This window comes from Vulpes lagopus, chromosome X, assembly GCF_018345385.1.
Source record: "Vulpes lagopus strain Blue_001 chromosome X, ASM1834538v1, whole genome shotgun sequence".
Taxonomy (NCBI): domain Eukaryota; kingdom Metazoa; phylum Chordata; class Mammalia; order Carnivora; family Canidae; genus Vulpes; species Vulpes lagopus.
The window spans coordinates 107,286,842-107,310,895 of NC_054848.1; the positions used below are offsets into that span (position 1 = coordinate 107,286,842).

General features: G+C 39.3%; 1 protein-coding gene across 1 annotated transcript in view; it reads left to right on the forward strand.

Annotated features, from left to right (window-relative positions):
- The window catches only part of LOC121483554 (transmembrane 9 superfamily member 2-like), an 84,914-nt gene extending 61,517 nt beyond the window's left edge, over nt 1–23,397 (forward strand). Inside the window, exons 13-17 of the mRNA XM_041742207.1 lie at nt 4,238–4,397; nt 7,463–7,614; nt 9,425–9,536; nt 11,846–12,017; nt 23,278–23,397. Coding sequence (XP_041598141.1) covers nt 4,238–4,397; nt 7,463–7,614; nt 9,425–9,536; nt 11,846–12,017; nt 23,278–23,345 — 664 coding nt within the window. The 3' untranslated portion in view covers nt 23,346–23,397. The remainder of the gene's footprint in view (nt 1–4,237; nt 4,398–7,462; nt 7,615–9,424; nt 9,537–11,845; nt 12,018–23,277) is intronic.
- Nucleotides 23,398–24,054: the final 657 nt, after the last annotated feature.

Consider the following 24,054-nt stretch of genomic DNA (forward strand, 5'->3'; position numbering starts at 1 on the left):
ATGAATGTGTGAATAAGTGGTTCAGGTAGGAGATGAACCCAGATGACCTCTTCGGTTTCCTTTTAGTTTTGCTGTTTAAGATTCCATGGAAAGGTCTAGAAATAATTAGATATCAACAAAGGAAGAACCATTTAGAATATAAAAACTTGAAACTGAAGGGCAGTCACAGAATTGTTAAACACATATTAACATTCTAGAGTGTACTTTCAAAAGGGAAATTGTTGAGATGGGTTAATTGAGTTTATGTATAAGAAGGGAGGTTATGATTTGTCAAGTGAGAAGTAATTTTTCTGGCCATGGGATGATAACAGCTGAAATGAACCTCTCAAAAGCTAGGAAATTTGGCAGAGGAATATTGTGGCTGAACAAATTCATTAGAGCAGAAAGGTATTAAGAAACATTTGAAGAAGTATGGTTAAATCATAGGAAACCAGACTCCCTTATTAAGATGCCAGAAACTAATGAGACCTAAGGTGGAGGTTTACTGTTGATGCATTTGTTGTTGTTTGAAAAGGCTCCAAACCACAGGAGCAAGTGTGAGCCTTTAAAAGCACAATAGAAGTACCTACTGACATAGGTTTAGTAGGCGGAAGAGATCATATGCCCAGGGGGGAGGGTGAAGCAGATATAGTAAAATGAAGGAAGAAATGGCTGAAGTTGGTTTATAATGAAAGATGCAGAACATCCAAAAAAATGATCCTGAATGAGAAATTGGAGAAAAATAGCAAATAGGAAGGCAGCATTAAATCCTAGAACTGGAATAGACCTTGAGAGAACTGCCAACTAAAGAATTAACCAGAGATTCCCTAAACAGGAGACCTCAGTGCCTTACCTGGTGCATCATGATGTGGCTGATGCCACATTCCTGCTCTCTGGTCTTTGATGGAATATCTGGGGGAAGAGAAGATAGATGTGACTGGCAGGGTGGGTTCCCACCATGGAGGCTTTAGGATAGCACAGTGGAATGGAAACAGCTTGCTCTTTAAAGAATCACACACACCTGAATTAGAATCTCAGCTCTGCTTCTTTTCAGCTGTCTGACCTTGAACAAATTACTTAAATATCCCTAAAAGACATTAAGAAGCCTGTGTATTAAAGTAACTCCTATTTTTCACGTGCCTGGGTTGTTCATCTAATTTTTCTTTATTTTTTACCTGTTCATTTTTTTCTTTTTTTCCTCCAGTTCTATTGAGAAATAATTGACATCCATTACTGTATAAGTTTAAGGCATACAGCATGATGGTTCAGTTTACATATACTATGAAATGGTGACCACAATAGGTTCAGCTCACATCCATCATATCATATAGATACACTAAAAAGGAAGAGAAAGAAGAAAAAGAAAAACAGTTCTCTCCTTGTGATGAGAACTCTTGGGACTGACACTCTTAACAGCTTCTCTATCTATCACAGAGCAGTGTTAGCAGAAGGTATCATGTTGTACATTATGTCCCTAGTATGTACTTATCACTGGAAATTTGTACTTTTGACTACCTTCCTCCCCCAACCCTGGCCCAAGTTAACCACAAGTCCGATATTTTTTATTTATGAGTTTGCTTTGCTTTTATTGTAAAGATTTATTTGAGGGCAGCCCCGGTGGCTCAGCAGTTTAGTGCCGCCTTCAGCCTGGGGTGTGATCCTGGAGACCCAGGATCGAGTCCCATGTTGGGGTCCCTGCATGGAGCCTGCTTCTCCCTCTGCCTGTGTCTCTGCCTCTCTCTCTCTGTGTGCCTCTTATGAATAAATAAATAAAACCTTTAAAAAAAGATTTACTTGAGAGAGAGTAAAGGGTGAGAGAGAGCGAGTGAGCAGGGGACAGGGAGAAGGAGAGAAAGAGGAAGAGAATCCCAAGCAGACCTCCCGCTGAGTGCAGGGGCCCACACCAGGCTGGATCTCACGACCCTGACATCATGACCTTAGCTGGATCTCACTGAGCCATTCAGACACCCCAATTTGGTTTGCTTTTGTTTTTTTTGTTTTTTTTGTTTGTTTGTTTTTTAGAAAACAGCACTTATTTTTTTTTTAATTTTTATTTATTTATGATAGTCACAGAGAGAGAGAGAGAGAGGCAGAGACACAGGCAGAGGGAGAAGCAGGCTCCATGCACCGGGAGCCCGACGTGGGATTCGATCCCGGGTCTCCAGGATCGCGCCCTGGGCCAAAGGCAGGCGCCAAACCGCCGCGCCACCCAGGGATCCCGAAAACTGCTTTTGTTTTTGTTTTAGATTCCATGTATAAGTGAGATCATATGGTTTTTGTCTTTCTCTAATTCCGTTAGCATAATGCCTTCGAAGTCCATCCATGTTGTTGCAAATGGTAGGATTTCCTCCATTTTTAGGCTGAATAATATTCCTGTATATATATATATACACTACAACTACTCTATCCATTCATCTTTCGATGGGCGCTTAGGGTTTTTTCATTTCCTCTTCTCCCCCGCCCTCCTCCTAATCCTCCTCCTCCTAACACTGTTAAGATATATAATTAGCTTTATGTTCCAATCCTTTTACTGAAATTTTCATTCCCACTGTCATATTTCCAATTCCAAAGAGCTCTTGTATTTCTCACCAGTCCTTAAAATGTCCTCTTGCTTCATGGTTGCAGTGGCTCCTCTGATCTCTCTGAGGTTGTCAATCATAGATTTTTCTTTCTAAAGTTTTTCTTCTGAGCTTTAAGGACCTTCTCTAAGAGACTAGACCTTCAGTCTTCTGCTGGGGCCAGGAAGTTCTTTGGCTCTCCAGGGCCGGGAGAGAATCTGAAGGTCTGTGAGTGCCTTAGGCTGACTTTCAACCAATCCTACTTTTATCCACTCCTCCCCTCCCGCTTACAGGGGCTTCTGGTTCTACAAACACCTGAACCTTTTCTGGAGTTCTGTAGTATAACTTGAGTTGCCTCTCAGCTTTTCCTACAGACAACTTGGGGTACAGGTTTCCCAGTTCTACTACCTCAGTTACTACTTGTCCATCTGCTGTCTGCTTTCCAAAATTTGTTGCTAATGTCTTCTCTCCTGTATCAGACATCCTTATGTATTCGTGCCCCTTTATTTTTTTAAAGATTTTATTTATTTATTCATGAGAGACAGAGAGAGAGAGAGAGAGAGAGAGAGAGAGAGAGAGAGAGAGGCAGAGACACAAGTAGAGGGAGAAGCAGGCCCCATGCAGGGAGCCCGATGTGGGACTCGATCCTGGGACTCCAGGATCAGGCCCTGGGCCGAAGGCAGGCACCAAACCTCTGGGCCACCCAGGGATCCCCCTATTCATGCCCCTTTAAAGCTTCTTTACTTTTTTATCAGAGTTTTGAGGAGGGGGCAGAACCGAATGTGTGGTATCAATCTGCCATCTTTAACCAAAGGACTCTCAGTGCTTCATATCTTTTACAGACATAATTTACATTTTAACCATCACCACATCATACAGATGCTCACCACTATGTATCTAGTCTCCTTGTCTCTAGTTTTTCTTCCCTCAGGTCTGTCCTTGGCCATCCTGCAGATCCATCTGCCAGGAAGACTGCACTATTTACCCCAGAGCTTTGAGTGTAAAAACCCTTCAGCTGCTTCCTGATGCTGCCAGCATCAAGTCAACGTTCCTTACCCTGATGTGCAAAGCCTCCCACAATCTAGCCCCTGCCCACTTTTTCAACCTCATCTTTTAGGCTTTCAGAAACACTCACATCCATACCCATACCCATACTTACCTGTAGCTTTGACCAAACTTGCCTGGAACAAAACAGGGCACAATAGCTGGGTGTGCCTGGTGATTTATCCAGTAGGTTGAGCAGCTAGCTGACATGTTGTGTTTGAGTGACTCATTTAAGCTCTCATTTTAAGTGAACACATGTTGGGCTTGAGGCTCATAGCCCATTTCAGTCTAGGATTCTAAAATCTGTTTTTAGTATATGCATGCTCTTAATCATGTTCACTATATTGCCCATTGAGTTTTTCCATGGTGTATTACTCCACACCTTATTTATTTTCTGCTAGACTCTGGAGGTGCAAAGATGAGTAGGATGTGGAGGTTATGTCTCATAATACACTGCTGTCTTATTATATGGTATTGGGTTTAAGCCCCTGCTGAATGGCTGGGTTTTCACAGTGAGATTTAATATTCTCCTAGGGTTTAGCCTTGTCATTTATTATATCCTTCCCACCAAAAAATGTTCTGACATTCACATCAAGTATGATTATAGCATTTTCCTAAAGGTGTATTGTTTCCTGACGACATTTTTTTCTCCCTAGTATCGTCTTTGTCGACCTCTTCATTATGAACCTGATCCTTTGGGTGGAAGGATCATCAGCCGCCATCTCCTTCAGTACTCTCATAGGTATCCTTGCGATGTGGTTTGGAATTTCTGTACCATTAACATTTTTGGGTGCATACTTTGGAAGCAAGAAAAAGGTAAATTTGTGAAATACTGCTTTTGACCATTGATGTCTGAAATAATACCTCAGTGTGTATATACATGTATATACATGGAATGGAAAATATACCATAGGTGAAAACTGTGAAGACTGATCATTTTGGAATAAAAGATTAAAAAATTTTTAAAAATGAAACACAGTAATGCTTCAAAACACACTATTTAATGGGCTTCCCACTGTAGGGGTTGTTTATATTTCTGTCTCTCTCTGTTGGATGAAATTAAAGGGATATATTGTTGGAAGGCTGACTAACAAAGTCAGAAAAGTAATAACATTATATAGCAGGGGAAGAAAGCCAAGATACAGTCCGAAAAATGGAGCTGTTCAGTTTATAGATTTGAAGTCAGCCTATTCCATGCATAGGGTAAAGGAGCAGGATACCAAAAAGACTAAATGAGGCCACACTGCAAAAGGATTGTACAAAGATATAGTGTGTTTGCAGGGGAGAAATCAGACAAGATCAAACAGGAGCTGGAGTTCCACACAGAGCAGAAAAAAGAAAAAGGTCTGAAAACTGACACATTTTAAGAGAAATTCTTTTTTTTTTCAATTTTAATTAAATTGTAGTTAGTGAACATATACTGTAATATTGGTTCCAGGAGTAGAATTTAGTGATTCATCACTTACATCTAACACCCAGTATGCTCATCACAAGTGCCCTCCTTAATGCCCATCCCCCACCCGCTTCCCCCCAGCAACCCTCAGTTTGTTCTCTATTGTTAAGAGTCATGGTTTGTTTCCTTCTCTCTTTTTCTCCTCCTATGTTCATCTGTTTTGCTTCTTAGATTCCACATATGAATGAGATCATATGGCATTTGTCTTTCTCTGACTGGCTTATTTAGCTTAGCATAACATATTCTAGCTCCGTCCACATGGTTGCAAATGGCAAGGTTTCATTATTTTTGATGACTGAGTAATGTTCCATTGTGTCTGTCTATATATATAAAGAGAGAGAGAGAGAGACAGATGAATGTCCATTCATCTGGGTTCTTTCTATATTTTGGCCATTGTGGTCATTGCTGCTATAAACATTCAGATGTATGTACCCCTTTGAGTTCGTATTTTTCTATTCTTTGGGTAAATACCTAGCAGTGCAATTGCTGGGTCGTAGGGCAGGTCTATTTTTAACTCTTTGAGGAACCTCCACACAGTTTTCCAGAGTGGCTGCACCAGTTCACATTCCCACCAACAGTGCAAGAGGGTTCCCCTTTCTCCACATCCTTGCCAATACCTGTTGTTTCTTGTGTTGTTAATTTTAGCCATTCTAACTTGTGTGAGGTGGTATTTCATTGTGGTTTTGATTTGTATTTCATGATGATGAGTGATGTTGAACGTCTTTCCATGTGTCTGTTGGCCATCTGGATGTCTTTGGAAAATGTCTCTTCATGTCTTCTGCCCATTTCTTTACTGGATTATTTATCTTTTGGGTGTTGAGCTTGATAAACTCTTCATAGATTTTGGATACTAGCCCTTTATCAGCTATGCCATTTGCAAATAACTTCTGCCATTCTGTAGGCTGCCTTTTAGTTTTGTTGTTTCCTTTGTTGTGCAGAATCTTTGTATCTTGATGAAGTCTCAATAGTTTATTTTTGCCTTTGTTTCCCCTTGCCTTCAGCGACATGTCTAATAAGCGGTTGCTATGGCTGAGCAAAGAAGTTGCTGCCTGTGTTCTCCTCTAGGATTTGAAGGTTTCCTGTCTCACATTTAGCTCTTTCATCCATTCTGAGTTTATTTTTGTGTGTGGTGTAAGAAAGTGGTACATTTTCATTCCTCTGCATCTTGCTGTCCAGTTTTCCCAATACCATTTTGTTGAAGAGACTGTCTCTTTTCCAATGGATATTCTTTCCTGTCAAAGGTTAGTTGACCATAGAGTTGAGGGTCCGTTTCTGGGTTCTCTTTTCTGTTCCATGGATCTATGTGTCTGTTTTTTTTTTTTTTGTACCAGTACCATGCTGTCTTGATGACTACAGCTTTGTAATATAGCTTGATGTCTGGAACTGTGATGTCTCCAGCTTTTCTTTTCTTTTTCATGATTGCTTTGGTTATTTGGGGTCTTTTGTGGTTCCATACAAATTTTAGGATTGTCTGTTCTAGCTCTGTGAAAAATGCTGTTGGTATTTTGATAGGGATTGCATTATATGTATAGATTTCTTTGGGTAGTATAGACATTTTAACAGTGTTTGTTCTTCCAATCCATGAGCATGGAACATTTTTCCATTTCTTTGTGTTCTCTTCAATTTCTTTCATCAGTGATCTATAGTTTTCAGGGTACAGATCTTTTACCTCTTTGGTTAAGTTTATTCCTAGGTATCTCATTGTTTTTGGTGCAGTTGCAAATGGGATCGATTCCTTGATTTCTTTTTCTGCTGCTTCATTATTGATGTATAGAAATGCAACCGATTTCTATACATTGGTTTTATATCTTGAAACTTTGCCGAATTCATGAATTAATTCTAGCATTTTTTTTGGTTGAGTCTTTTGTGTTTTCCACACATTATGAGAGGACTTTTTGAAATTAATTACTTCATATTGGAATAATCACCACAAAACCTTGTCCAGTCTCTCCCTTGAAACTGATAGGAAAGCATAAACATCCTTATTGTCTAGTTGTGTGCTCTCTAGTATCATGGTCACTAGCTGCATGCGACTTTTGAGTGCTTGAGATGTGGCTAGTTCCAAATTGGTAAATGCTGTAAGGAAGTGTAAAAAACACAGTGGATTTTAAACAGAACAACAGAACATAAAACATCTATTTAATAATTTTTATATTGATGACAAATTTAACTGAGAATATTTGGGCATGTTGGAGTGAAATGAATATTTCATAAATTAATTTCACCTGTTTCTTTTCACTTTTTAAAATGCAGCTTGTAAAATATTTAAAAATGGAAGTATGGCTTGCATTACATTTCTATTTCACCGTGTTGGTCTAGCTTCTGACCACATGTCCTGTCCTGATTCAGGATTTCTTGTTGTGATTATATGTATATAAATTCACTTCAATTTCATGTCATTCTGATTTTCACTTGATTTCTTTTGGAGCAGTTTAGGTGTCCAGTTCACACAAACCAGATTCCCCGTCATGTTCCTCAGCAGACTTTCTTAACGAAACCACTTTTTGGCATCATCATTGGTGGCATTTTACCCTTTGGCTGTATTTTCATCCAACTCTTTTTCATTCTAAACAGCATTTGGTGAGTAATGTATCTTCAGAAATCTCTAAAAATCTTAACTGTTGATCAATTAATTTTCCTGTATTTCAAGGAGATTAAATTCTGGTGTTGTAAAACTTCATTTGCTCTCCCCCCCAGCTTTATTCAGGAAATAGCGATCTGACCCCACAGGAATTTCTTAGGGAACTCAGACTTAATTCACAAGTTTTAAAAGACACTTTTTGATGGAAATTTCTATGCGAGTTTCCTTTTTTAAAAGTAATAACCTCTTGTTAAGCCTTTCCAGATGACTTAAAATTGGCTCACACTCTACTTCCCTGAGCCTTTGCAGGGGGTGGGGCAGGGGTGTCCCTTGAAAGGAGGCACCGAAAGTGGGAAAAAGCAGCCCTGATGTGTATCTCTTTTCCATACTGACCTTCCATGCACGATTTCAGAGTTCCTCTGCTAAAAATACTTTGGGTCTTCATCTGTACTGAGCCGTAAGTAATGTTTTTTTGCTTTCCTTTCTGTCAACTGTTGTTAGCTCTGGTGTCAGGATGCCTACTCCTTACAGCTTTCCTCTTTTTATTTGCCACTTTGAACCTGTCGTGGTTTAAGGATTTTGATCTGTAAAGTAAGAACCCATACTCTCTGATGAAAGCGCGACAGCTTCAGCTTCTCCAAGTCACTTTTTTCTTAATTCCTGATTCTTGACTGTATTCTGGTTTCAGGAGCAGGTCGAGTGGGGTGGTACTGCAGAGGGAGTTTTGGAGATGGGGCAAAGGCACCATAAAATCAAATGCAGTATCCAGCTGTGTGTGTTTAGGACATTTTTCATCCCAATGCAATCTTTCAGATACAGCTTTCAAGTAATCAAAAGTTAGGCTTAATCATATCATGCACATTAATTGCTCACCTTTTAAACAACATTGTGCCAAATTTGTTTAAAAGATAAGCAATAAAATCTGTTACCTTGTCAGCAAATAAATATTTAACATGCTGCAAAATAGATTATAGCAACTGTGTTTTCCAGATGTTTTTGGTGGGAGAATAATTTTAAAGTGAAAACTGGAAGTCTTCAGACAAGCTTTGTTTCAATGAAAAAGAGTGTGCTGCTGTATGCAACTTTGTATATGTTCATTATCTGTAGAGATGATTCTCCCCAAGTCTTGTCCCTTGGCCTTGTGCCCAGGTATATATTCTGCAGGAGATTTTAAAATGGGATATTGATTGGTTCCTCAGTTTCTTTTCTTCAGGAGGCTTTTAAAATTACTCCTCCCAGTTTAGTTAGCTCGGCTCTATAATAACAGGAAAAAAATGGCTTTCTTCCTCCCAAGTCTGACATAAATATAATCCACACATGAAGCTTTAAGAAGAGGTGTGTATGAAAGTATATTTAATAGAATTATGTGTGCTGTGCTATCGAAACCTATTGGGGAAGGCTGCATGTCAATAGACCTTCAAAGGCCAAGGATTTGAGTCTGTGGTTTTCTGTTGTGTAACATAGTTGCTGGTATTCATGGCATTTGCAATTTTCCATTGCTAAAGGGAAAGTGTGGATTAAAATGTGCAGAAAGAAAATTTTAGAGATAATGATGGGTCTCACGTGAATCCTGAATTGCATGAGCAGGGAATTATGGGTAAGTAGCCACACAGATGTGCACCGGACAAGATCTGGCAGAAGTCTGAAGCCACACGGGTCAGGGGCATATGTTTTGGGCACCGGATGTATAGATAAAGGTTGGGAATGCATGGCTAAGGTTCGAGAAGTGTGGTCATGTCCTATGTGGATTCAGATCAGGCTTTCCATGTATTGTGAAGTCAATTTTAAAGCTGTCATTTTCATTTTCAGGTCTCATCAGTTGTACTTCATGTTTGGCTTCCTTTTCTTGGTCTTTCTAATTCTCCTGATTACCTGCTCAGAAGCTACAGTTTTGCTGTGTTATTTCCACTTGTGCGCTGAGGTAAAGACCTAAGAAGTGAACGCATTTTCTGTTTCCAAAACTCGCGTTATTGGAATTAGAAGCCTGTGTTGAGCAAGAAATTGAAACAACTGCTAACTGCATGGTTTCTACAACATGGGATCAGTTTTATATTGTGTTTTACTGATGACACATTTTGATTTTGATGCAGCTATCAAGTTAATGCGACTTTGATGGAAGATTTAAACAGAAAGCAATTTCTCTCTGGCTAGTTACAATAATTGCTGCATAATATTCAGTTAGCATAGAAAAATATAGGGAACTGATTTGATATTTAGACATATAAAAGATCTGGTTCAATGGTGTTTTTTTCTTAACAATTAAAATTTTTACCACGTAGGCTGGCAGTGTGTTTTATGGGTTTGAGATTGCTGCTAAAGGCCCTTTCTCTAATTTTCATTTCATTGCCTTTTGGTTACCATGGACATAAATAACTCTGTTTACCCCACTCCACCCCCATTTTTTTTCTGATGTCATTCTGTATAACTAAGGTGGTAGTGAAAATTATTTTCTTAAATCCCCTACATTTTTCTTGTTTTGGTAGTTAAATGAGACTCTCTAAAGGTGACAATACAAAGTTTAGGGAATGATTATCATATACATGATGTCTTAGAGCATTTTCTTCTTGAGCGATAGGTAAAAGGATTAAAAACTTGAATTTTGTATATGTTATACTTAGCTTCTCATTAATTCTATGATACATTTTTGTCATAGAAAATCTGCAACAATCATGAATGAAATATACACTCATAGGCATATGATGTATATATTTCTATGTCTTAGGTGGGGTACCTGGGTGGCTCAGTCAGTTAAGCATCCAACTCTTGATCTCAGCACAGCTCTTGATCTCAGGGTCATGAGTTCAAGGCCTGCATTGGGCTCCATGCTTTATGTGGAGCCTACTTAAGAGATTAAAAAAGAAATGTTTTGGAGGTTCCCAAGACCACACATACATTTGGCAGTTCACTGGAAGGACTCATGGGACTCAGCACAGAGATGTATGCATGGCTAGGGCTGTTAGAGCCAAAGGATACACAACAGTATCAGCAAGGGGAAAAAAAAAAACAGGTGAAGCCTGGGGAAATCCATGTACAGTCTTCCTAAGCATTCTCTTTTCCACAAGAAGTTATATCAGGTGTACTCCTTTTTCCAGCAGTAAAAAAATATAGTAATGTATGTGCAATGTTTGGGCCCAAGGAAGCCCATTAGAGACTCCGTATCCAAGGTCTTCATTAGGAGCTAGTCACATAGGCACCCTTTGCCTACCAACTACAAAAATTCCAGACTCCCAAAAGAAAAGCAAGTGCTCATCATAAATCACATTGTTTGTACAGTTTAGGTATAGCAAGTCACTCTTATCAGTCAGGGAATGATTAAATGCCAAATTCCCAGATGTAAGCCAAGGGCCAACCTTGCAAGCAGGCCCCTCTAAAGATAGTAACTTCAGACCTGCTATGTTAACTGTCTTCTGCACTGTAGGTCCCCTTGACCCTTGCTTTTACAAGTGAAATTTCTTTCTTTCTTTCTTTCTTTCTTTCTTTCTTTCTTTCTTTCTTTCTTTCTTTCTTTTGTAGGCTCCACACCCAATATGGGGCTCATACTCAACCTTGAGATCAAGAGTCGCAGGCTCGACCCACTAAGCCAGCTAGGCACCTCTCCAGTTAAATTAGTATCAGTGGGAGTCTGTGGGGCAGGGTGAGGCTAACCTGTGTATTGACCTCAGTCATGGTTCCATGGGTCCTGAATTGAGCTGGGTAAATCAAATCACATTTGCCATCAAGCTCTATCTGAAGTTTCTATACTAACCTATTCCTACCTGGCCTGAGCCATCAATTTAGGCCCAGTGCGGCTTTGGCAGGGAAATTGAAGCGACCTGAAAGCCTTCCAAGGTGGAGGCACTGTCCTGATAGAAAGGATGTGTGCATTACAAGTGCAGACCTTGAGGGCACATGTGGTCTCCCTGGAAACAGAGGGTTTATAAATGTGAAGGCACCCCATGCAGACATATATTAGTCAGTGTCTACCGCATTACATTTCTTATAAAACTTCCCCTTTTATTTCTTTTACTCCATAATCTAACAGGGCCTGCTTTTTTTTTAAAATATTTTATTTATTCATTCATGACAGACAGAGAGAGAGAGAGGCAGAGACACAGGCAGAGGGAGAAGCAGGCTCCATGCAGGGAGCCCAGAACGGGGCCTGTTTTGTGTGGTTTGTCATTACAGTAATTGCTAACCCTTTTATAATTAGATTTCACCTAAAAAGTTGTTTTTTTCTGCTTCTTTTGGCAGGATTACCACTGGTGGTGGAGAGCTTTTTTTACCAGCAGTTTCACGGCTGTTTATCTTTTTATGTATGCGGTTCATTACTTCTTGACCAAACTTCAAATCACTGGCATTGCAAGCATCATTTTATACTTTGGGTACACAATGGTTATGGTCCTGATTTTCTTCCTTTTCACAGGTAACCATAGAATTATTTCGCACATTTCAGACTCTCTGAAGAGACTTGGAGATAGTCCTAATGTAATAACCATCAATTAGCAATTAATGGAAGGAATAGGGAACAAAGTCATCATGTTCATTTTTATGCTTTGGGGATAAAAGATTGCAAAGCCTGGGGAACTGGAGGGACCTTATGTACTTAGCTTCCAGGTTGTCCCTTGTGAATGTCTTTAAACAGTAGGGATGTCTTCCAAAGCACAGAAAGGGTTATGTGTAATCACCTTTGAATAGCCTCCAAGCATAAACATTAACTGGCTTGAATAACTTTTAAATTAGCAAAAATAGATTAAGTAAATGTGTGGTCATATAAGCAATTAGAGGCGGGGGACAAGATGTATACCTCTCAGGATAACTCATTTGGGGTTGTTATTTGGGTTTCAGATGAGATGGCAACTCTCATTTAGATTAATGCTTAACGTAGGTGACAAATTGAATGGTTTTTAAGATGATCCAGTTAGATAAATAATTAAGTTGGAGAGCTTGGAATCCTTTTCAGGATGAGCGAGGCAGCGTTCCACTCTATCTGCCTCACTTTTTTAAAAAAAATAGAGATTTTATTTTTAAGTAATCTCCATAAACCACATGGGGCTCAAACTTACAACCCCGAGATCGAGGGTCCCATGCTTCACCAACCCAGCCAGCCTGGCGCCCCTCTACTTGCTTCACTTTTAAGTTCTGGTTTTTGCTCAAGTCATATGATGTATGTAGGTCACTTGGACAAATTTCAAGTATTGTCTCTGATTTGAACTCTCAGGTTCAACAGATACGTAAAAATCAACAGTGGAAATTTGTCAGAAATTAGAGACTTAAGTGTAAGTGTTACTTGAGAAACCAAGGCATCTTGGAGATGGCTCATTTTTAAATATTGTATTACCTGTGAACTTCCAGTCTCAACTCCTCAATACACAGAAGACTGTGCAGGATTCCTCTCATCTCTCTGACACCAGATGTTCTATTTAAACCTGAAGGCCTGAGAATGTCTCACCATTCTAGTCTAACCAGGCTCCTCATATGTTTTGCAGTTTTTCTAACTTTGTATTGAAATAGGCATACAGAGAAGTGCATACAACATACGTGTGCAGCTCAATGAGTTATTGCAAAGTGAACCTACTTTTGTAACTACTGCCAGTGTTAATAAATGATACATGATCAGCACCCTGAAAGCCACTTCTCTCCACTCACCTTACTCAAAAGCAACCATTCCCCTGACTCTTAGCAGTTCCCCTGACTCTTAGCAGAATGGATTAATTTGACCTGTTTTTGAATTGTGTGTAAATGGAAACCTATAGGATGTACTCTTTTATGTCTGCTTTGTTTTCCTCAGTATTGTCAGTGCGGATCCTCGTGATGCTCTGTGTAGATGTTGTCTACACCCCTCGTGTCTTTTTAAAAAGATTTTATTTATTTATTCATGAGAGACGAGAGAGAGAGAGAGAGAGAGAGAGAGAGAGAGAGAGAGAGAGAGAGGCAGAAGCAGGATCCATGCAGGGAGCCCGATGTGGGACTCGATCCTGGGTTTCCAGGATCACACCCTGGGCCGAATGCAGTGCCAAACCACTGAGCCACTGGGACTGCCCACCCCTCATATCTTTTGTTTTGGATTTCTCTCCCAGTGAGTGACTGGATTTTCTCTTTGGGTGATGTGCAGTTGGATGTGTCTCACACAGTGATTTCAGGCTTCTGTTTTCTTCAATACTGAGCACTTTGACTCAGGTTGCTTTTTTCTGGGAGTCTTGGATGATGACAGCTTCTTTCCAAAGGTAGATAGAATCTTGAATGGTCACACTGCTGACAGAAATGTCCCATTGGTTGGCTCCACAACTTGCCATCTCTTCTGTCACACCCTACTGGATACTGACTCTTAAAGATTCCCAGTGATCCCTTGACAGATCTAATGGCTTTCTCTAGCTTTCAGTCTCCTTGGATTCTGCAGCTAACTACTTAGCATCTATTCTGTGAAACCCAATGTGATTTGCATCACTCTGGGACTTCCTTTGCTTCCCTTCTTCTTCCTATCACCTTTTTCTAACCTTTATACAAGGTTTAATCTTTAGCGTTTCAGTACCCTCTTTATACCCTCTCCCTTTCAGAGCTCACTAAGTCCCATGGCTTTGTTTACCTCCTCAATGCTGACAGATCCTAAGTCTGTATCCCAGGATATAACCTCTATGCGGTTAGATTCTGAACATTTGCACGTCCCGTTGGTACCGCCAACTCAACACACCCACTCCAGTGAGTGTAGCACTTCCTTTCCACAAGACTGACTCATTTTAATTTCTTTCCATCTTTGACCATTATCTTTTTTTTAAAGATTTATTTATTTATTTGAGAGAGAGAGAGAGAGAGAGAGAGCATGGAGAGGAGGGACAGAGCGGGAGGGAGAGAAAGAAGCAGACTCCCTGTGAGTGCAGATCCCTATGGGGGGCTCAATCCCACAACTCCAAATTTACAACCTGAGCTAAAATCAAGAGTCAGATGCTCAACTGGCTGAGCCACCCAGGCGTCCCTTTGCCCATCATCTTTTTTTTTTTTTAAAGGTTTTATTTATTTATTTGAAATAGAATGAGAGAGCAGGAATCGGGGGCGGGGGAGAAGGGTAGAGGGTGAGGGAGAAGCAGGCTCCCTGCTGAGCAGCAAGCCTAACATGGGGCTTGATCTCATGACCCTGAGATCATGACCTGAGCTGAAATCAAGAGTCGGACACTCAATAGACTGAGCCACCCAGGTGTCTCATGAAGTGTGTTTTTGACATCTGATTTCTAGAACTGTTCTTTAAGAAGCCCTATCTGCTTATAGACCCTTAAATGGCATCTTTTTACATTTCATCATTGTATGTATTTTTTCTATTGAATTACTTTTTTTTTTTCATCATCATTATGTTTTGAGGTTCACAGCAGGAAGCAAGGCTTATTGCTTATGTTCATGTTGTTTCACTTTTGAGGAAGACATCCTTAATTAAATCATTAGTCTTGAGACTATAGATGTACACAAAAATACAGTTATTAATTGCTGATTACTCTTTCTTGCTGTAGACAAACACTTCTGAGAGGATTTTTTAAAAAAATGGCAACTTGAAAATTAGCAATATCCACTCATGTTAAAAATGCTGAGGAGTTTCACACTTATTTAGAATAATTATGCATTCATCCAAAGTTCTTCCTTGTGGTCACCACATTTGTCTTTGGTATTTGGATTCATCTGTGTCATTACAGCAGAAGGATAATATTTCACAGCTGTCATCTTTCAATATTGAGTATTGTGACTGTGTGGAAGATTATTTATATGCTAAGTATATTCCCATGTTGCTACAAATCCTATATTTTTATTTTTTTTTAAATTATTTATTTAAGTAAAATCTACATAGGGCTTGAACTCATGACCTCGAGATCAAGAGTCACATGGTCTTCCAACTGAGCCAACTAGGCACCCCAAATATTAGTCGTTTATATTTATCATTTGTAAGGCTGTTTAATATATTGAGCAGATTGCTTAACTATTTCTTGCCTATCAAACTTTTTTTTCTGTTTTGAATTATTTCCTTAACATAGTCTGTGAAATGGGATAGCAGGGTCAAAATGCATGAATGTTTTTATGGTTCTTTATGCTCTTCTGCCATTAGTACAGTGTATTGGGTTTCCCTACAACCTTGGCTGGCATCGAGTATTATTGGTGAAAAAACAAACAAAACAAAACCCCAAAAGTGTTTTCCTTTTTGTTACCACAGTACGTCTAAAATGGCATCCCATTGTTTCCTTCCTCTCATTTTTTTAAAAGATTTTATTTATTTATTCATGAGAGACACAGAGAGAGGAAGAGGCATAGACACAGGCAGAGGGAGAAGCAGGCTTCATGCAGGGAGCCTGATGTGGGACTCGATCCCAGGTCTCCAGGATCACACCCTGGGCTGAAGTTGGCATTAAACCACTGAGCCACCCGGGCTGCCCCTCTTCCTCTCATTTTTTGAGCCAAAGGAAGTGATGTGCATCGTGGCTGGTGTTCCTCTACCCAATTTTCATTTGGCAGCACATTTATAGATTTGTAAACAACATGTCAAAGAAGGATTCAAGGGACAGGGAGAGGGAAGGTAAGTCATAGTTTATCAACAATATCATTAAAGGGTACCAGGAGGGAAACCTTGTATTGTATAGGCTAAGAAAAATAAATTTAAGTGTGAATGACTTGCCCCAAATCCTAACTGGTTTTAAAAAACTAGTTTAACAGCCGGTTAAGTTAGTGAAAAAGAAACTAAGTCTGTGCATTACTGAGTAGCTATGCTCTTTTCTGATAGTTTTCCTCTCATTTCTAATGGATGCTCATTGATGGTTCACGTATGGATACTTGGTCTTGATTAGAGGGTAGTTAGTGAATTTTTATTTGAATCAAGTTGTGTTTTAGATATCAACAAATGAGTTAGTCTTTTTAAAAAAGTTTTATTTTTAAGTAATCTCTACACCCAATGTGGGGCTTGAACTTACAACCCTGAGATTGAGTCACATGCTCTATTGAACTGAGCCACCCAGGTGACCCAAATGAGTTAGTCTTCGAAAATGAATTGAAAGAATGTATTTTTATTTTGATAGGAAAGACATAAAATCACAATAACCAATTAAGATGTAACACTTAAGATTCCTTCTTTAAAAGTCTAAAGTGCTAGGTTGTATTATAATAATGGTATTTATAGCCTAATGTAAACCTTGGCATTGCTATTCAGTAGTAAATGAAATCTTTTATGTGATGATGTATATGTTAGGCAAGCAATGAAAAATGTTTGCATTTAGCCATAGTCTATTTTTCAGCCATGGTCTATTATTCTAGAGCATTGTTTCTCAACCATGGGTGAATTTGCTTCTTAGGGAACATTTAGCAATATTTGAGACATTTTTAATTGTCATGACTGGAAGAGTGCTAGAAACATCTAGTGAGTAGAGGCCAGGAATTCTGCTAAGCATCCTACTATGTGCAGAACAGCCCTCTACAACAAAGAATTATCTGGCCCAAAATGTCGGTAGTGCCACTGTTAAGAAACCCTGGTCTTGAGTGAACTACTTGTGAACCTCACTTTTACTTAGGAGTAAATGCTATTTTCAAAATACTGTTTTGATTGTCTCAAGAATCAAGTTTATGTTTAGAATCTGAGACTCTGAACCACCAAGCACTGCGCAGTGATTGAAGCCAGTTTGGATAAAGTACAAGGAGCTTTTAAGACCCAGAAGAAGTATTAGCCAAGTGCAGAGTGCTTCTCTGGTGGCTTTCTCACTAAGTGTCTGTGCTTTGAATATATTTTTATTCATTAAAAGAACCTAATGAAGCTCAATATGTTTTGAGAATGTCTACTGTGTAATATTTTATCACTAAATTAAAGTGAAGAATCCATGTTCTCACACAGTGTAAAATGAAATACACTGAGGGAAAAGTCCAATTACCTCAATGCACAAATGTTAGCTGTAGTAGGCCCTTCATGTTTTACTATACCGAGTTGTTTCTGCCTTATTGAAAATTTCAGTTCTAAAGGCCAAAAGATCAAAAAGGATAAAAATCTGTTAATGCCAATTGTTAGCCAACCACCAAGTATTTATTAAGCTTCTATGGGCTTGGCAATGTGCTAATAGGGACTTTGTAAACATAGACCTCATACTATTTGCTTTTTGTTGAGTCGACTATATGCCAACTATTTGCATGTATTTATCTCACTTAATTTTCACCTCATTGTCTAATAATTATGAGGTGTTAGGTCATATTCTTCCCATTGTATGGATGAGGACACTGAGACCCAGAAAATTTAAGTGACTTGTTCAAGTTTACCCAGCTAGTAAGTATTGGAGCTATGATTCAGTTGAACCTAGGTTTGTCTGACTCCAAAGTTCATTCTTTTAAATACAACTCTCCATGTCTTCCTCAAGAGAGAGGCACTTTCCTTGAGCTGAGGCTAAACCAACAATCAAAGAATGCCTGTGGAATCTCCTCTGTGGTCCTGTTTGATCAGGTGCACTGCTCTTAATTGGGAGAGTTGAGATTGGTGCACCTAAGACAATGGAATATATCGCCCTTGGGAATAGGTGATGAAAACAGAATACCTCCAGTCTTTTTGCATACCCTTTTGACACTTGTTTAAAAAAAAATAGATGCACACTCTTCCAGCTTTCCCTCTATAATAAATTCATTACTTCTTCAATCCCAGCTCGTTTTGGTTTCAGTTTACATCTGTGGACTTAAATGCTAGGTGCTGTAGGAATGAGCAGGATGGAATCCTCTCTATTCTCAAGGATATTGAAAACTTGTGGCTCCCATTGTTTTTCCCAGTGCAAGTAGTTGCAGACATACTCTAACTCTGGGCCCTTTGGTAGCCAGTATTATAGTTTTTAGTATCATGCTAAAACATTTCAAAGGAAAGGAAGCATCCCATTCCCTAATGGTAAGCAGAATCTGCATTCTCTGGCATTCTTGTGTATTTTACATTTTGTGGCATCTCATACCTGAATTTATTTCTACTCCCTGCACCCCAAGCTTTTCCTGTCCAACTGCTGCTCATTCTTTGAGGTCTTTCTACACAAAGCAGTTCATGGTCACCTCAGCCCATGTTGATTGCCCTATCCTAGAACAATCGGGCAGAGTTGGCTTTGAGTCTTAGCTGTATTGCTTATTGGCTGGGTATTGTAAGGCAAGTCAACAGGCTCTCTGAACCTTTGTTTCCTTATAGAATGGTGAAAATCCTAGTACTTAACTCATAGACTTCAACTCACTCTGATCGTACATGTAAGCACTTAGTCCACAGCCAAGCATCTAAGTATTTAATAAACAACAGATATCATTTTCATCATTATTATCATCATTTATTATCATGAAATACAAATTTGGTCACTTCATTCTCTGGCTTATGTATCTTCACTGGCTCCCAGCTGCCTGCCTAATCAAATCCCAGCTTCTTAACTTGGCATTTACTATCTGGCTCTCACCTACTTCTGCAGTCTTTTATCCTATAGGTTTTTTTTTTTTAATATTCCCTTGTTTCTATTTTTTTCTTTTAATATTTTAAAAAATATTTTCAAACTTTATTTATTTATTTTTAAGTCATCTTTATACCCTACAGGGGGCTTGAACTCAGACTCTGAGATCAAGAGTTGCATGCCAGCCAGACACCCTGATGTTCCCTTAATTCTTTGGTCATACACTCTTAACATGCCAATCCCCCTGCCACAGTTCTCACTGTTCCTTAGAACTGTCAGGGCTTAATTGTTCCAGACTTTTATGAGTACTCTTGGCTCTGTCTGGATTACCTGCCTCCCATCCTCAGATGCCTCTGAGTCAAACTTTAGAGAACCTTCTCTGAGATGCCCTCTCCAAATTCTTGTCGTTCATTCAAGAAGTGTATATTGAATATGTACTGTGTGTCAGGCACTAGCCCTAGAGACTGGGGCTTTAGCAGTGAACAAAACTTCATATAAAGGGATGAAGACTTCTATCCTGATGGAGTTTACGTTGCCATGCAGTTCATCCAAACAGTTCAGTGTAACATTTGTTGTCTGCCTACAACATGCTCAGCACTCTGCCAAGCACTGGGGGGGGGGGGAGGGTACCAAACTGAGTAAGGCTTAACCCCTAGCCTCTTGGCTATGGTCTGGAGAGAGAAGGCCTGTGAACAGATCCTTTCCATGCATTGTGACCAGAAGCCTAAAAGTGAAGCTCAGGGTCTTGTGAAGGTGCTGAGCAGGGGTATCCAGCTCAGTCATGGGGAGGGCGAGGGAGGTCAGAGACAGCTTTGCAGGAGAAACTGCTAGAACAGTCTTGAGGGAAGAATAAGTCTTACAGTTTGAAGGTGGAATTGACAGGCTGAGCAAGGCATGGTATGTGGAGATCTAGATGTGATTTGGGTCTGCTGGAGTTTGAATTTTAAGGCATGGAGTGGCAGGAACAAGTCCTAAAGGAGGAAGCTGTGGCCTAGTCCTGGAGGGCCTTGTGTGCCAACACCAGTGTGGTCTTACATCACATTCCTTTGTGGAAATTATTGAAAACCAATACAGCTGATGCCCAGGACCCAACCCAAAGCCCCAAATCAGAATCCTTGCTGATGTTTATTTTTAACAGCTTAAAAGGTTTCTGATACACTCAGGGGTTTGAGTGCTTTTGCCATGGGGAGCTATTAAAGGTTTGCAAGTAGAGGCATGACAATCAAGTTTGTGCTTTGGAAATCTCACAGTCACTCTGACCGTGTGCAGAATGGGAGAGAGAGACAGACAGACAGACACAGGAGGTAGAGACAAGATTAAAGAGTTTTCTAGAGGAGAGATGAAGAGAATGTGATATCTGTCAGTGGAGATGTGTGGGATAGCCATCACCTGAGATCATTCCCTGCAAGAGTCCTGTTCTGTCCTTCTCATTACCCAGCCAGCAAGGGCCAGGGCCAGAGAAAGTGCTTCATGAATACCGAATCAAACATGACTGAAGGGAGTCAAGGCCCCCAAGACTCTTTTCTCCAAACAAACTTTCTCTTTATTCCTTTGTTTAATGGCTTTAAATACAATTTGAGGAAAACCTTTTGTCTGCATCTTACTGCTGCAAATTCTGAAATTCATGTGTATTGGAATATAGCCCTCACAGTGGCTGTGGAAAGATTCTATTTATTTTAAAATTTTTATTTCTTTATTTACTTATTCATGAGAGGCACACAGAGAGAGGCAGAGATATAGGCAGAGGGAGAAGCAGGCTCCCTGTGGGGATCCCGATGCGGGACTTGATCTCAGAACCCTGGGATCATGACCTGAGCCAAAGGCAGGTGCTCAAACACTGAGCCACCCAGGCACCCCTGTGGAAAAACTCTTTAAAGGTTTGTTCATCTTGAGTAGAATGTGGTAGACTTTCAAAATGTTTTCTTTAGCTAGTTTATTCTTCCTTTTCAAGTGTGCATATATAATGACTGCTTTGGGAAAGCCTTCGAAGAAATGTGTTTTGGAGAGCAGTCCCAGGATCAGGCTGTGAATTCTTTTCATTATAGAATTGCAATTAGGGAAAAGGCATGGGGAGAAATGGGCTTCTCTGCTTGTCTTGGACTGCCTCATCAAGATCCTGCATCACCTGACCTAATGATAAAAGGTTATGGAGCTTAAAAAGAATATGGGATGTTCCTAGTATTGGTTTAGTATTTTCTCTAACCTGAGGCAAAAGTAGACAGAGACACCCAAGTGAGCATTCTCTCCCTTCTTGGCTCATCTCTATCTTTCTGCCCTCAAATCATAGTACAAGCAATTGAGTTGTTGAAAAAAATTTTTTTCATCTTTCCAGATCCTTTAAGTTGCTTTTCAATTGTGTGGTTCAGTGGCCCTTAGAAGGCACATTTTCCCACCTCTTTTCATACTTATGTTTGTTCACATGAAGGATGAGAGGGAGGGCGTGTGGGAAGGAGAAAGGCAGGCTAGACCAGGGATTCTGAAACCCTGGTTGCATATTAGAATCACCTGGGGAGATTTTCAAAATCTTGATTCTTAGGCTGTATCCCAGATCAATTAAATCAGAATCTCTGGGGGTTGTGATCCAGGCAATAGTAGTTGTTAAATCTCCCTAGATGATTCCAGGGTACAGGCACAATAAACCCCATGTGATGATATCTTTCAAGCCCCAAATCAGAACATGAGTGCTAGCTCTCATTTCTTGAGTGCCTACTCTGATGGGCACCCTAATGTATCTTACCTTTTTTCCTCTGGTCAAGCCTGTTATTTGGGTGGGGATAGAATTCTTCTTCACTTAGGAGGAACAAAGGAGATGCGTAGCTTGCTCTATATCATATAGCTAAGTGCCTGCTACCCCAAAGTCCACTGACTTAGCTCAGCTGCCTGTCAGAACAGTGTGAGAGTTGATGGAACTGTGTTTCGGGTAGGAGACAATTTGGGTATTGTAAGTAAAGCCTCAAAAAGAGAATTCATGGACACTTCAGTAGTTTATGAGGATAGTGTGCAGCAAATTGAAATCAGAAATGTCTTAGATTCAGAGACATGTGTTAGCTACATATTGTCATCTCCTGAACCATTGAAGTTGTTGGATTCAGAAAGGGAAGCTTAACGTAGGAATAGGTATTATCATCCCCATTTTTCAGTTGAGAAAACTGAGGTTTGGCAAGATTGTCACTTGGCCAAGATCATACAGCTAGTAACCAATGGAGTAGATTCATGTCAATCCAGGGTCCATAATCTTAATCATTATACTACACTGACCCCTGACAAGGAGCTATAAAGGATGGGAGGGAAGTGGCATGATGGCATATTGGATGGAAGTTACTCTGAGCTTGAAAACTGGCAAAGGAAAAGAGACTAAACCATGCCTAAAGCTTTCTGTGACTAACATGTTTTCCTAGATGATTGAATTGTCTTGGGGTGCCCCATTAGATTATAGGATCTGGAAGTTTTCTTTGACCAAGTCATTGAACCTTAATATCATCTGAGAATTGTTTTTATAACATGAACATCAATGAAATCCTATGTTAAATAAAAGTTTGCCCAGAACTGTATCACCCTACATATAAAGGGATCTTCTTTGGTCCACGCTACTATACAGTCTCTAAATTTGTCATTTTTGATGACAATCTTATTTCACTGAGCACTTAGTCCATCATTTAGCCAAGTCACCTATTTGGAGGCATTTGGTTTATTTGTAATTTTTCAATATCATAAATCATAGTGTTAGGAACACCATTTTGCATGTAATTTTTTTCTTCTATGGGGACATTTCTTTAGGGTAAATCTCCAGTAATGTGTTTTTTTTTAATAAGACCAAACTTTGATTTATAAAACTAATGTGTGTCCTGAGTATGCAATTACATAATGGATTATTGCCACTTGTGTTAATAAGTTGATAATGGTTATTTACATTTTCTAAATTGAAGCAAGTTATATAAAGTTTACTATATTAGAAACTAGCCTTGGACCTCTATGTAACCTTTTTCAAATAGAGAACTTAAGCTACTCATTTTTTATTTTTGCTTTGGTTAGAGACCTGCAGCGTTCAATCAAATGGATTCTCACATCCTGTTGCAGGTGGCTGCCTCCAGCCCTGCTGCTCATCCTCTTTGCTCAGCAAGAAAGCCTGGTGATTTTTTATTTGATAATGTATGAGTCTTGAGATTTAGAGAATCAGTAGCCCACCTCAAAACTGAAATGCTTTGCATTTTTGAGAAAGCTACTTTGATTTGATATAGTCTCTGGTTAACAAGGATCTTTTTCATTTTGTTTCAGGGACGACTGGATTTTTTTCTTGTTTCTGGTTTCTTATTAAAATCTACAGTGTGGTGAAAGTGGATTAAAAATGTCCCTAAAGGCTTCCAGGCACATCAACGTTGCTTTTGAATATATACATCTATATCTATGTGAAAATCTATCTATCTATGTATCTATCTATCTATCTATCTATCTATCTATCTATGTATCTATCTATCATCTATCTATCTATCTATCTATCTATCTATCTATCTATCTATATCTGTGTGTGTGCCTCTTAGTACACATTTTAAATATACAGCATTAAAAAAAATCTCATTGTCTGGCCTCGGTTTATATGACACAAAATACTGATTATGTGGAAAAAACAGGTTGATTTGGAAACAGGTTTATTCTGAGTCAGACTGTCCTGAAAAGATACCATAAAAAGGCTTAATTGAAAGCAATTAGAGCAAGTGAGGCACATTTCTTTACAAAATGAAAGCTGAGCGCACGGGCATTTCAGATGAAATGTTTTTTCTTTTCTTCGTTTTGTTTACAGCATCAGAACTATTGCAAATAAATCTTAGGTAAAATGGGAATTCTTCTAACCTAAGTGGATTGTACAAACTGTATTCCACCCTTGTATTTGGATGACCATTTTATTTTATGTATTTATTCATTTATTTTTAAGAGACTTATTGATTTATTTTTTTAAAGATTTTATTTATTTATTCATGAGACACACACACACACACACACACAGAGAAAGAGAGAGAGAGAGAGAGAGAGAGAGAGAGAGAGAGAGAGGCAGAG